Source organism: Dermacentor andersoni, chromosome 10, assembly GCF_023375885.2.
Source record: "Dermacentor andersoni chromosome 10, qqDerAnde1_hic_scaffold, whole genome shotgun sequence".
Classification (NCBI taxonomy): domain Eukaryota; kingdom Metazoa; phylum Arthropoda; class Arachnida; order Ixodida; family Ixodidae; genus Dermacentor; species Dermacentor andersoni.
In genome coordinates this window covers 50,408,157-50,423,572 of record NC_092823.1, presented here as the reverse complement: position 1 = coordinate 50,423,572, position 15,416 = coordinate 50,408,157, and the positions used below count along the sequence as shown (strand labels likewise).

Here is a 15,416-nt window from a genome sequence, read left to right as displayed (position 1 = left end):
TGAATGCATGCGCGACGTGAACTGTTTAGTACTTGCTCTAATCCACGCGGATCCTAGCGATTGACCTGAAGATGACATTCCCGAAAATCGTGAACTCTGCTCGCCGCTAACGTTGTGCTTGAATGTTACTTGTTTGTAGGGCACAAGTTGGCCAAATAAAGAGTTAGATATGTAACTCACAGTTTCACCGCTGTGTCTTTCTTCGCTGTCACTACCACGTGAAACCATGATGATAACGCAAAATAGTATTAACCAGTTTTTTTCTGAACAATGAGCGAAGGCACTGGTGGAAGTACTTCATCGGCCACACCTGAAAAAAGAGTTGCGCGAACAGAGGATCTGCGCAGCCGCCGAGGGGACTCTGTCGTTCAGAATCGAATTATTTGCCTGAATATATCGCGAATTGAAAGCACCTAAACAACTGCGCTTAAAATTCGCACTAATGAATACCGTAATCTTCAGTGAACTTCATGCTTACTTTTCTTTTGCTTGCTTCCTCAAGCGGTCATTCTGAAGCAACCTTCGGTTTGGCCGACATGCACGTTACCGCAGGACATGGTGAAGTGGTCAGTTGATTTCACCGCATAGGAATGGGCCGAATCATATTGTAAAGCCGCCGTGGTTGCTTTGTGGCTTTCTTGATGCGCTGCTAAGCAGGAGGGCGCGGAATGAAATCCTCGGCTTGGCGGCCGCAATTTGAGGGGTAGCGAAATGCAAGAACGCCGGTGTGCTGTGCATTTGGTCACGTTAAAGAACCCCCGGTGGTGAAATTTCATCCGAAGTCTCCTACTACGGCGGGCGTGGTTCTGGCACGAAAAACCTCAGAATTTAATTTATTATAAATCCCAGCATGATATTTGCTTTAAATACGCAGCATGTAAGGCCTGCAGACACGACATTCACCAAAGGAAATGATTAAATCTGGGAACTGCAAGCCCTTGGCGTCAGGTAGCGCGTGCGTAAAAAAAAGGGTGTTGCTTCGAATTTTGAAAAGCTTATAAAATTATGGAGGAAGAATAAGTCGACTAGTGCGGACGCGATGACATCGGTTTTGGCATTCCTCAATTTTCTCGAGTGGTTCTCCCTGCGGTACCAGGTGATTTATGCCTTAATTAACGCTGTAAGTCAACAGGACTCTGCTGATACCGTATTTTCGTCGGTTGAAGGACTTTTCGCCGCTCCGCGAACGTTCGAAACACGGCGAGGGTAGGCTTAGGCCTACTCCAGCACATGTGGGACTTGCAACCAAGGATGGACATTGTGGAAGGAGCAAAGACTACTAAAGAAGAGGCATGCGACCAGGGATGGACGCTGGCGTACGACCGCCGGACCGACAGGCGCCGGGAAGAATATTCTTCGGCTCAAGACGGTGGAAATACACGTGAGAGACGCAGGAACGATGGCCGCACCGCCGCCCCACGCGACGCGATGCGATGTGTCACCGCTGATTCGAGGCTCCCTCGACTGCTGAGGGACACCTTTCGCATCATTGTCAGGCCGCGAGACGGCCTGAATGTAAACAAGGTCTATAGAATACGCTTTGAGCAACCCTTGGCCATGGCGGCATCCTTGGCTCCTGCCACAATCGAAGAAGACACGATGTGTCCCAATGGATTTCAAAATATTTTCGTGGTGTGCGCTTCGCACGAGAAAAACGCGCACGCATACGCCCGAGTGCGGCAAATTAGGCTCGGCAAATGCACGTTTGGGGTGGCGGCGTACCTGGCCCCACCTCATAAGGGGAGTCCACGAGGAAGTCAGCGAGGCTCAACTCAGAGCGAGAATGTAAATCATCGCCATCCGGGCACCTTAAAGGCCAGGCGGATGAAGAACACCACTGCGGTGGTGGTGCTTTTTGTGGGCATAAGGGTGCCCAACTACGTGGCATGCCGCTCGAGCTTGTTTCGCAGCAGGCTCTACCGATGTCACGCGGTAGTCTGCTACGGGTGAGGAGGGCTAGGACACCGGGCTGACATGTGTCCCAACCTGGGAAGCAAGTGGTGTCCTACCGGCGCCAAACGATCACCGTCGGAAGATCACCAGTGCGATCCGAAATGCACAATGTGCGGTGGTTCCTACTCCAGAGCAGCCAAGGAGTGCAGAGACAAATTTCAAGTTCCCTATATCGTCAGAAGAAGACGGCGGCAGCGGCACCGACGCGCCGAGCAGCTGCAGCTGGGGCGCACGTCAACATGGCAGCCGGCAGGAGTCGCTCGCGTACGCCAGCTGTGCGAGAGCGCGCCGCAATCAGGCACTGCTATTGATTCAGAGGGCGCTCGGTTTGCAGCGTGAGGATCCTGGAAGAGCCTACCTGGGTAGATGTGTCAAAGGGAAGACGTCGGAGGACCAACAGAAACCCATGGAGGTAACGCGGTCGGCTTCGCCAGATCATGGTAGTACGTCACATGATGACGCATTATTTAAGGAAGTTAAGGAGCTTAGATAGGAGGTACCCCAACTCAAAGCCGCCAAGGCCAACCCCAAGCCCAGTGAAATAGTGGCAAGTGACCAGACGCCACAGGTAGTCGAGCATATACTCCGCGTAGGACTCACTCAAGGAAAGCTTAAGGCCCTCAAAGATGAGAGCGTCACGGAAACGTTTGAGGGAGCGGCTCAGAAAAGAATGATGGAGAAATTACTCAGGATAAGTAGAGAAAATCAGAAAAGCATAAAGATTCGGTCCCCCCCCCCCCCCAAAGTGTAACGGTACTAGAATAAAAGGCGGCGATTAGGGCCAAAGCCAAGATCCGAGCGCAAAGCAAGGTAATGAATCACTCCGAGGTTGCTCAGGGCGCGGAGCAAGGCATGGTAATGTAGCACCAGGCCTGGCGATTAGAAAGAGCTGATAAGCTGGCAGTGAAACTACACTAGTTTTCAAAAGCGCAAGGCTCCACTACAGCAACTTTTGGCGAATGAGGTGGAAAAACTGCAGATTTTGTGATTACAGGAGACATTATGTGACGTTCCTACCCTCTCTGGCTTCAACGTCGGTCACGAACGACGGAGGCAGAGGACTAGCCACGATGATCAGAAAAAAAAATTGCCTTTATTGAACATCCAATCCAATCTGAACGGGGTAAGCTGGAGGACATTTTCCTGGAGGTTATACAGCACGAGTGGCTTAAGCAGCGGGTCTTTGTGCCTAATGTCTATAGCCCGCGGTCGGACCAGAGACAGACGTTAAACTCCCTGCTTAGGAAGGCAACGTCGATAGCCAAGCACCCTCCCCTGATTGTTGCCGGAGACTTTAACGCTAGTCATAGTGCATGGGGCTAAGTCAGCCGGACTGTAAAATGAGAAAACCTGGCGAGGATCCTGGATGATCTCGCGTTTACGGTAATCACCGACCCAGGGTTCCCCACTAGGCTGGGAACGTCAGTTGTGCGAGACATAACGCCTGATTTCGAATGTGTAAACAACGTAGGTACCGTCACGTGGACCAATAAGCAGAATCTGAGCACTTCATAGCGGTGGTAACCTTAAGGGTGGACGCCTGACCGGCCAGGGTATTTCGAGTCACAGACTAAGAAGAGTTCCGGAAACTTAGGAAGGAGCGAACGAGCACGTTTTACTCGTTTGGCGAGGCTATCGACTCGCTCACAGAGGAAGTAGAGAGGGCTACTAAGGTAGTAAAAACGGAAGCGGAGGTCTTAAGAATGGACCCGCACCTAGCAAACCCTGTTGGAAGCGAAGTCCTCAATTCTGATGAGGTGGAAAATTACACGGCTAAACCGCAAGCTGAAGAAAAAGGTTGCGGAGCTTAATAGAGAGATCAAGAGATATTGCACGCAGATGAATAGGCTACAATGGGACAAGGTCTGCGCGTCATTAGACGGGTCCATGCATTCAGGAGAGAAGTGGAACCTCCTCAAGCACCTCCTGTGTGACGCGCAGACCAAGTGGAATCAAAGGCAAACACTTGGTAAAGTCATACACATGTACAAACAGGAGGGATGTACTGAACCGTCTCTTTTGAATGCGGTCGCGGATAGATATCTTCCAATAGGGCCGACGCAGAAAGAAGATTACCCCCAGATCGAGTGCGCGACGGTGGAGGAGCTGGACGAGTCCTTCACCGACTTGGAGATCAGGGCGGTGCTCTACAATTGAAAGAGTAGATCCCTAGCGAAAAGGGAGAGACTTTCCTAGCGGTCTACAAGGGGCCTTGGAGGAGACCGACGCTTACCTTGCGAACACGGGTCTCAAGCTGTCTTCTAGTAAGTCGGAACTGTTACTTTATCCGCAAGGCTGGGGTTAGGGGTCTGACACTCATTTAACCAGCTACCCGTGGTATTATACACGAATAATGGTCAGAAAATGCACATAGTCGACTCAGTTAAAATCTTAGACCTGCTCATAGACGCGAGGGGCTGTAATGCCAGAAAAATTACCCACGTTACAGCTAAGACGGAGAATATGCTCCGGGTAATCGCTACGTTGTCCAACCAAAAGAATGGTTAGGTGAATACAACCTCCCTCGGACGTACCAAGCCTTTCTCATGAACCATATTAACTATGTGGCATCAGCTCTAGTATGGACAAAAACGTAAAACACAAAGTTAAATACTCTAATGCCCAAGAGCATCAAGAGAGTGCTAGGCTTACCTATTGCTACGAGCTCCGGCAGGCTTGACGAACTCGGGATGCACAATAACATAGAAGAGACCATAGAGGCGCAGGTCACTGCCCAGGTGATTAGGCTATCGTCGAGCAAGGCTGGCGGGCGAATTCCTGACGATGTTCGCATGGCTTCTAGGATAATGAAGGACGGGCTCATAACACTGACACGGGAAACGAGGGCGACACACCTGATGAGGCCCCTCTCGCGAAACGTACATCCACAGCATGACGAGGGTAGACGTAACGCCTGTGCACGGTCCATCTTGAAGAAAGTTCTTTGTCGACGCGGCGCAATACGGAAATAAGAGAAGGTTCGCGTTGTCGGTTGTAGATGGGCGGGGGGTGTTTTGCTTCTCCACCTCGGTAAGAGCGGCCACCTCGAGTATAGCAGAGCAAATTGTGGTTGCACTGGCCTTGTGTGACCCAGATCGTTCCTTCATTTAGACCGACTCGAGAGACGCAATCAGAGCTTTCGAATAGGGTAACCTCGCTCGAGAGGGTGCCTATACTCTAGAGAAAAGGGCTTGCCCCGGTTCTCGTTATATCACGTGGTTCCCCGCACACGTGCGGTCGAACATTCTGGAAGACTTCCCAAACTTCAACGAGCTGTCTTACGGCCATGCGAGAAAACACACGCGCCGCGACGGTCTGGAGGCTCCGGAGGGGCAGGAAGGGACTCAGCAGAACGATCCACTTCTCACATTTACTGAACTTACTAAACATTACCAACTTGGTAGGAGAGTTTATCCTCTTCCTCACCCGAAGCGCGGAAGAGGTCCGTCAGCTACTCTAAGAACGTTGCCGACGGGATCTTTTCCGTCGCGGGGATCACTCAGTAAGATAAATTCGGATGGGGACCCTAGTTGTCCCGACTGCAGAGAAACCTTTTGCTCTAAGGCTCACATGCTCTGGCGATATCCGGCATTTCCTAATGACTTTTTCTCCAGCGAAGCCCAATGGGAGGAGGCCAACAGAAGCACGGTGCTCCGAAAGGAAGCCTAAGCTATCAAGAGGGACCAGGAAATGGCGGAGCCTCATGGCGTTCCGTCCTCTGCGTGGGCGCGGCCAGCGGCTACAAAGACATCCAGTTAGTGGGTCCTGACAGTAGCTTCTCGATATCAAATGAAGTTCGTTGTCTGTCTGTGTCTTTTTAAATGATATCAAGCGATGTAACGTCACCCTCTTCATTTAGAGGCACTAAAAGTCAGCAGACACCTAGTAATCTTTAAAACTCCCCATGCGCACACACACACCGCATTAAAAACGCGCTCCAACGACCTATAAATAAAAACATAGACATAAAATCTCAGCAAAACATCATACATTACAAACCCCTCAACGCTCAGACCAAGTGCAGTCCACCGTTAATAGCCAGGTAGGTGGTATTCTGGCAGCTGGCTTCCCTTTGTCGGTCGTGAATGCTTTAGCTGAGACACCTCTACGAGATGTAAAGCGTGAAGAACGAAGGGTAAAGCCACAGGCCCAGCGTTCAAAGCTGAGGCCGGAAGTTATGCGATTTGTTCACGAAGTGTTACACAACCTTAAAAAAGGCTGCCAGCCTTCACGGTGTCCCTGTAGTTTTTTTTCTCTTTCAAACCAGCTTTCTGAGGTGTACCCTCGAATTTGCCATGGAAACAGGCGAGGTGCTGGCAAAAAGCATGAGAAGTCGTCGCCTTTTGCTGAGGTGTGGTTTATGCCATCCCTATGTTTGGCGGCAAAGTGTGAATCGCCAAAACCGAACGTTGCGTAAACTACCACTTAAGGCAGCATGCGCAAAATCTAAGCACGAAAAGGGACAAAGGCGCACCTAGGGTGTACCACGTTACTGAGGATGGGTGTGATGCTTGTTTTTCGAAGACTACCATTCTGGGTAGCAGTGGTAACGCTTCTTAAAGACTTGCATTGGAATCCATTTTTATAAAAAGGAAGTGGAGATTGTTATACAAGAAAGCCATCGAACGCACTTATTACATCAGAGGCCGTCTTCTTGCGCAACAGCCTTTCACCTGCATGTTTGCAACCTGCGAGGTTCTTGCATTTTTGTTGTGCGCTTTCGCGAGAAGGATATATATATATATGCAAAACTGTTCCCGCTAATTAACATTTGCGAGTGCAGCGATCGTAAATGGCTTTTCTTTCCGTGTGTGTTGACATATTGTTTGCGATAATGTTCCTTTTCACCAACTAAGATGAGCACATTTTCTATTTTTGCAGCTTTAAGAACTTTTAAGGATGATCAGGATGTAAAGTATATCTTGCCTAAATATTTTGCCTCCCGGCCTCGGCGGCCGCATCTCCATGGCGGCGAAATGCGAAAACACCCGTGTACTTAGATTTAGGTGCACGTTAAAGAACCCCAGGTGGTCGAAATTTCCGGAGTCCTCCACTACGGCGTGCCTCATAATCAGAAAGTGGTTTTGGCACATAAAACCCCATAATCTAATTTAATTTTTTTTTAACATTTGCCTTATTTTTCAGAACTCCAGAGGCTGCGTGTCTTCTAAATACGGAGCCACGACGCTCACTTCCAATTTTCGAAGCACTTTTGAGAAAGCCCTTATTAAACGCAAGCAAATACTGCAATTATCGTTACAAAGACGCCGCAACTGTAGAATATATGCCGGTAAGTCTCCTTTCTCACGAATGTATATTGCTTAACAATACAATTAAATTGGTTGTGTCGCTTTCTGAAGAGAAAAGAATTGGAGGTTTGTCGACAAGCTTAATTCTTTGTGCCTTGAAGCACAAAAGGCCATTCGAGTAACCAGAACAATGCATATCAATGAAATTTCAATTTCATTTAAAATTTATCTAAGATCTGCACAAATGTTTCTTTTTTCTTTATAGAATTACAATTCTGACTACAACATTGAAAAATGTTATTTGGTGTGCATGACAATTGATTCTAATGGCGAAAAAGAATACAAAATAGATCCCGCACCTGATTACACACCTTGTAGCGAAACGAGCAAGCAGGTAAGCCGGTCTTTGCTGTACTTCCACACAATCACTTTATCCATACATGCGTGAGTAATAATTTTTGTTATAGATATTCTTTTAGTTTGCCCCATAGTATAGTAAATTTGCTTCAAGATTAAGAATAAAGGCAAATTATTTGGCTCTGCGAGTTGATGCATCCATGTGTGAAGTAAACAACCATCCCAGCATCATTTAAAGAACTTCGATAGACAAGCATATTATAAGATTGCTTTTCTATTGCACAATCGCCGCCACGACAATTGCTTGTTTTGATGGACAACGTAGTCATGTCTACTTCCACATCGCTTTTTTTTGTACGCCGTATTAGAAGCATAAATCGGCTCCTCTTGAAAAACCTGAATTCCCGTAGCATGGTAACAGACGTATTATTATAAGCATTTACGAGCAGCAATAAGCAGCTGATAATTAACCTGCGCAATAAAACTGACGATTAAAGACACTCTACCTTCTTTATCGTCAATGATATGGAATTCTAATGCAAACCGTAGAATATTTGCGGTAACCCGTGCAAAAATGACTTGTCATACTGAAAACATATCTAGGCCGCTTCGAGCAAGGCAATATAATAACTTTGTTTGTTGACAAGTCATTATTGTAGAAAATTAAATAATAGCGTCAGATCAGCTCGTAGAGCTGTATGGTTGCTTTCTACAAACGTAGATGCAGCCTAGCACGATGCGGCATGATCATACATTACAGAAGACGACAGAATCCACGTGACCTCGTCCATTTAAAAAAGTGAGAAAATTAGCCTTTCTGGCCCCCTTCATGCAGAAAAAATCTACGCCCTGGAAAAAAGTTCTCTGCGAACATGCAGGAAACTTATATTTGTAAATAACAGCATTGTCTTAGCCTACGTTGGAAATAATTGCCGATATTACCTGTAGCAGCGAGCATAACTAACTCAGATAGATTTACATGCATCTGTTCCGGGTCTGGATAGAGAATGACAGCGGTATGCTCACTTCTGATGGGAATGATCGGGATGATGATAGCTAACGTTTGCCATGACTGCATCACGCGGACCTGATGATCTGGTGTTCCGGAACATATTAAGGAAACCAAATTCTAACAGGATCCAATGTATGGCAGGTGTAATAAACACATATATGCGACCGAAAAGATCCTGCGAATAATATCACCACCGCATACTTCAAGCTCTCCGAGCCTTATGTTTGTCAGAGTCGTCATTTCGAATGTCGAGTGTCGTTGTTTCATAGTCGTTGTTTCGAAAGTGGGTATTAAACGGATCGTAGACCACCAGTTGCAACCTTCGTTGTATTGATAATAAGCCATTGTGCAAGTTCAAAATGCAAGCAGTGATCATTCTATTGGCACTTTACCATATTGGTTGAATGTTCAAGCTGTTTTTAGTGCAACATGTGCCCCCTGCCAGCCTCTAAAGAGTCTGTTAAAGAAATATAAATCAATTCTCTTTTTTTCAGGTGTGCATTAAAGGCCTATGTAGAGATATCCCTACGAAAGGAAAGCCCTTTCACCAACAAGTGAAGGAACTTGCCAATCGCCGACTTATATCAGATCTAGCTATTGATGAATAAACACTGCCATCACATTATTTCGGGCCGCTTTATTATAGAGGCGAGAAGAGGCGTAGCGCCGAAGGTAAATGTTAAGTGCATATGTGCGCCTGAATTTTCCTGCGTACGATTTACCATGCTAGGCGCCGTAGTATTGCGCAGCACTTGTTTTTCAAGAGCTTCGGTTTCAAAATTTCTTCCTTTAATTTGTGCTATTATGTATACCGCTTCTTGGATATGTCGCAGAGCATATAGTGGTTCTAAATTGGGGAATGGGTGGGTGGCCGAATGCATTCTTCTGCAAAAAACGGTGCATGTTGACCTCTGAAACCAGAGCTAACAGGCAGAAAAATCCAGTGGGCATGCTGCTAGACTATCCCCACACTAGCGACCAACACCAAAGCTGCGGTACAGATGGTTATCCTAGAACATTACAAGTATGCATTCGCATTCTCTTCTCTTAAAACATGAGCAACTGTCGCGATTATTGTGAGCACAAATTACATGCAGCGGTTTACCTATGAGTGTAGTTGTGTAGTATATCTTCTGTTTCTGCGATAGCTTTAGCGAAAGTGTTAACATAGTGGAGACGTAAAATTGTGTTTTGAAGTCTTGTGGCCATGGTGGCACTGTTTTTTTTTTTTTTAGAGTACGGAAAATGTGAACGAAAATTACACCTATGGTTAAAAATATTGACACCTGCTTTAAACAGACACTAAAGGGAAATATTTAGTCGAGCTAAAGTGATAGGCTAGTGCTCGAGAATCTCTACGGCATCAATATTATCGCGACCAGGTGTAAATAACCGAGAAATTCAGGTATATACCGGGCCTGATTTGAGACTCCCCTGTGACATTCAAGTACTAGCCTGATGACGAAAGCACTCCTCATTTGATATCTGTCATTTGTACTCAACCACTGGTTGCGAAACATATTCCTGTATTATCAGACGAAATAAAATTCTACTTATCCAGTCGTATTTCAACTTTAGAAAAAAGAACTCATTGAAATTATCCTTGACAACAACACGTGCGGTTGAAACGTCTCGTTTTCGCTCGAATCCGCGCCGCCCACGCTTTCGCGTTATAGTACTTTCGTTATCGCGTAGTGCTGCGCTGGTTTTGCTGGCTCGCGGAACTCGCACAAACTGCAAGAAGCAGAGACTTCTACTTCCATGTAATGTCGCAGGATGCCCGAACTGTTTACGCCACTTGTCCACAAAGCAGCTGGAACAGCGAATCCACCGCTCTAGCTTGGCTTGGTTGCGCCATCTGTCGGGCGCAGTTTTACTCCCGGACAGCACCAAAAGCTGGTGATGGCGTATGCAACATCACCACTCTCCCGGTTGAGTGACGGGAGATTTGAATTTAAAAAAAAATGTATTTCGACCCTTCAGATGCAATTTTAGCGCAAACTAAGTTCTTTCTTGTGCGAAACATGTGTTGCGAGCTTTCTGGAATGGTATTTAAACTGTGCACATCGACTTATTACTTGCCTTTAGTGTACATTTAAGCTAAGTAAAAGTCTGGAATCAGCTTAAAAGAACGACTTCAAAACATTTGTCAGCTTACGGGACCTTGCCGCATAGTGAAGCAAGAACATTGTTTTCTTCAGCCTTTCTTTACAAATTCTTTTATTATGATAACCACCTTCTTTTAGACACAGCTGCGTGAGTACTCCTTATTTATAGCTAGAGGTCAGCCAGTGTGATGACATAATGTGCTCAGACAAAATTTCCTCAGCGAGAAAGCAGGTGTCATATCTGGTAGCACTACCTTATCATAGATATTACACAAGCCAGCCATGGTAACAATTTTTCATCTAATATACAGTGAAACAAGCTAAGAATAAAGAAAAGACAAGGTCTCAGATCTATGAACACTTCTGGGGTTAAACTATTTCTGCAGGTATGTGCAAGAGAAACGAAGCCAGGATGACTTTTGGAGAATAGACAAATGAAAGTAAGCAAATTTCTTCTAAATTGGCATACAGCGGCAGCGACTTACACGAGGGAAGCTGCTTTCCCGCTCTACGAGTCGCGGTTCATTTCGCAGGCCTTACTATCTGCGACCAACGAACGATAAGTCCTAATAACCACACGCTAAGCAAACAGCGCCATGAAAACTTACACTATACAAAGAACAATCCACGGACGATTACGGTGCTTCCTAATGAGAAATTTGAGCGCAGCTCTATACGTGTTTTCATTTCGCGATATTCTGGCAGGCGCGGACAATCTATCTCGTGCGGCACGATGCAGAGGGAGCGAATTGTGGCGCTACTGTAGCACTAAATCGGAGAGTGCGAGAGCCAGCGCGTGGGGCCAGTGCATGTGGCCAGCGCGTGGGTGGCACGTGGACGCGATTTACAGCAGCAGCCGCCGCAGAGAGACCTCCAAGACAATGCGCGCTACTCTAGCGCCATCTCGTAGCCATTGTCGCCGTACTATGCTTTCCTTCTCACGCTTTTACCATACCCTCCTCCTCCGCGTCTTCCAGCCACCCGCTGCGCTCCGCGTTCAATCTTTCTTCTTTCACGGCGTTCGTTCGTTCGGTTACGCTGACGCTCGCCGCAGAGCTACGCTCTGAAAAAAATGTTCAGAGGTTTCCCACGAAGGGCACAGCATTGACATGGATGGCGAGGTTTAGCATCAGACCTGAACTCCTTGGCTTGTGTTCTAACTATGCATGGGTGCAAAATGGTGTCGTGATGCTCTGCACAAGATAGCGCCTGCTGCCTAGAATGAACAGCACCCAGAAAGCTACCAGGCGTGTGAGAAATTTGGCGTCATCAGCACCACCAGTGGCGTTGCAGGCCCCGCAACCCGACGCTGCACAAGGTGCGAGCATCACCATTAGCAAGCTCCCCACGAAATAATGGATAGTGCTAGCTTAACGTTTACTGCACAGACAAGAGCATACACAACAGCTTAGCAGGAACGCTGGTGTGCTCACATTGTGTGTGCGTGCATTGCCAATGGCTGCAGTGGAAGGCGGAGCGCAGTGCTTGCTATAGCTCTCTGAGTCAAACTATCCGATTGGGCATCAGTTTCAGGCTTAAGTGAATTTTATTGTGCCAATTCATGTTCGGAACCTTCGTCAGAATAGACAGTAGAAGCGCCGAAATTCGAGTAACTCTTGAAGGCACTAGAAAGCCCAGTACGACCTGTGAAGAATTCGCGCGAGCTCATCTACGCTGTCGGTAAATTGGACTCCCAGCGCCCGTTAAATTACATGCCTTTCAAATTGTGAGCAGTAATAATGTTTGTGGAGTTTTTCATTGAAGTACTTCAAATAAAGGCGTACCATGTTAATGAAATGCTTCACGACTATGACTTGCCGATTGTGATGGTGAAAACTTCCGAGGAATAATTCTGTCAAATACTTAAGCCAGGTCAAACCAACATTGTTATTTATATAATGCAGCCCTTGCCTAACAAATCAGGCCGTCACGGTGGCCGAAACCAACAATGACGATGGCGAAAAACTGCTTTGGTGTCCATATAACTGCTACCGCAGTAAAACAGTTTGGGTTTTAGCCTTACCCAGGGCGCCCCCATGTCCATGGGAATGGAGCAATCGTTTTTCTCGACAACCTCTGCATATCACACGGTAAAGTATGCTGAATTTGAAAGAAAAATTTAATACCTAGCGACGTGTCATAGATCTATAGCATGTCGAAGTTTCCCTTATATGGGTAGGTGCCATGGTCACTTAAGTCATCTCATCATCAGCACCACCCGCAGCATCATCATCATCATTCGTGTGGGCCCACTAAATGAGCCACGAAGAAGAAGGAAGTCCAAGATGTCGACAACAACGTCAACGTCTACGTCTGCAGCTCAGGAAGAGAGCACTTCATCGTTAAAAATGACACCTGCCAGGGAAGCAGCTGAGTTGCTGGGCGAACTCTTTCCGGAGACTCCAGCGCCTACGCAGAAGCGCCAGTGGCCAGTGATGGCACCGACTGTGGATAGAAACGACAGTCGCGCTCCTGTTCGCGACGCCCCTGATCGCCGCAATCCCAGCCTCACGTACTGGCTCGGCCTCACTGCCGCCGTGATCTTCGCTGCGATTGTGATCGGCGTTGGCATGATGCGGCGTGCCCCTGTCAAACAAATGATGCGCGATGAGCGAAGAGCCACGCCTCCTATTCCGGAGAAGGACACTGAGGCCTATCTGCCACCGGCGCAGTTTTCCGCCCGGCGCCTCGGTATCGGGGGCGTCAGCGATGACAAAGGCTATCTTCCCACGGTGAAACCGAAGAACGAGGTGGGTTAAGACGAGTAAAGGCGATAGAGTCAACGGTTCTAGGTATAGCGCCAAGAGAATATGATTTGTAATGAAATTGAAATAGGCGCCATGTCGACGATAGTCTTCGGTAATAGGCTTTACTAGCGCTTTCTTCGCGTCACATTACAAGGAAAGTTCTAGTAAAGGTACGAAATATAGGGGGAAGTCTGATTCAGTCAATAGGAAGTGCTCATTCAAATTATGCTATGACCAAGCCGAAACGATCCCGTAGCTACGTAGCTGAAAAGCGCTAATTGCCTCTCTGACTTCCAATCCCATATAAAGCCTAACAAATATCTGATCAGATAAATCCGAGATATTAGAATAGATTATGTTTAACGTAACCACGTTGATGTTGAGCTTAGCATTTCTTTTCGTTCAGCACTTCTTACCGCAAAACTTCTCTTACTTTTACAGGATGAAGACAGTTATGAAGACTAAGACTGCCTTTTACATCACTCAAACTGGTTGGTGTCATATTTGCGAAACTTCCCAGTACTCATGATCCACTTACGCAGAATATAGAAAAGACGTTTTGTGATTTCTTAAATACATTTCAAGCGCATTTTTAAGTGATTGTCCGTATGATATTTAAGGAGCTATGTCTGATTTTCTCAGGTACATGGGAATAACTAGGCACGCAGTTTCTTCTGCACGTTATTATTTACGAATGTACAAAAAATAGTGTGTTTCACTGTAAGCTGATAATAAAGGACTCCTTTGGAAGAAAGCTAGATGTACCTGTAGAGTGTAGTTTGTTGAGTTCCAACAAAATGTTGGTGCACCCATGTATTACACCTGAGTTACCGACATATATGCCTGATATGAGAGAACATGTATTGGGACGCAGCAATGCGGTACCCCGATTGTTACGACAAGACTCTTGTCCATAGTGCGAACACCGGTCTCCGTACTTAAACAATCATGCGCAACACTTCACTTGCTATCTTTACAATAACGAAACGTCTCGTGCACTTCTCTAGATAAGTACAGTGAATTGCCACTCGGACAGTGTGTTGTGTAATGCCCGAAACTGACCCTCACTATCGTTCTTCTATGGCAGATGCAGTAAGTTCATTTGGGATCTATAAAATGTGTCGTTTCAAATATTACGGGGAAGCAGTTAATGTGACTAGAAGCGCTCAAAAACGTCCTGCGACAGTTGTTCCCGGCTTTCTCAAAAAAGTTCCGCCACTCAAAAAGTTTATACTTGAAGAAAACGAGGGGATGTCAGTGGAAATGGGCAGCCAATACGTGCACCGTGTGTGTCACTTAGAGGTTAAATGACAATTAGTAAACTCTCGTTATTGTGGCATCCGAAGGTGTTGTATTACACGCCTAAATCCCACTCTGGGACGAGAAAGCGTGAGCTGTATTTACACGAAATTAGGGCAGTGCTTCTAGTAACGTGCAGGGAACATTTAGTGCGTGTAGGGTAAATATGTGCTTGCATAATATTTTCTGAAATCAAATTTCTGTGCGTTAGACGAGGCAACAAGTTGATTTCCCCTATCTTCACGGTGAACGGGGCGAGACATGGTGTTCCTATTTTGTTGAAGTAGGAAGCATGTTGTGAGCGACGAACGAAAACTGTTAAATGTGTGTGGAAAATTTACAGCATGTGTAGAAAAATATTTATTCTCGGTTTATAGAGTGTCACATTTCTGTTATTTGCCTAGTTTGGCACAGTCCTAAAACAAGTGTACTAGAAACAAACCTCGAATTCGGAGAACGCTGGAGGAATGTTTAGTCTAATTTGTAGCAAACATTCACGTTCCTGGCCTAAACAAAAGTGTTGCTGAAACCACTGAATAATCTGTTTTTCCTTATTTTATGCGGCATAAGTGCTTCAAACTTGGTGTTTCCGCTTTTCTGCGTGAAATAAGCAAAGCACCTTGTTTATTGCTGGCGAAAATAATGGGCATGTTATAAGTTGTGTTTCGACGAAATTCAAATTATGTAAGTT

General features: G+C 46.4%; 1 protein-coding gene across 2 annotated transcripts in view; it reads left to right on the top strand.

The window, feature by feature from the left end:
- The window catches only part of LOC129380647 (venom metalloproteinase antarease-like TpachMP_B), a 53,198-nt gene extending 39,012 nt beyond the window's left edge, over nt 1–14,186 (top strand). Inside the window, exons 8-12 of one of the 2 annotated variants that reach the window (XM_072285120.1) lie at nt 7,099–7,243; nt 7,468–7,596; nt 9,066–9,243; nt 11,066–11,119; nt 13,868–14,186. In XM_072285120.1, the coding sequence (XP_072141221.1) occupies nt 7,099–7,243; nt 7,468–7,596; nt 9,066–9,179 (388 nt within the window). In that variant the 3' untranslated portion in view covers nt 9,180–9,243; nt 11,066–11,119; nt 13,868–14,186. The remainder of the gene's footprint in view (nt 1–7,098; nt 7,244–7,467; nt 7,597–9,065; nt 9,244–11,065; nt 11,120–13,867) is intronic. The other variant, XM_072285121.1, reaches the window with a different exon arrangement.
- Nucleotides 14,187–15,416: the final 1,230 nt, after the last annotated feature.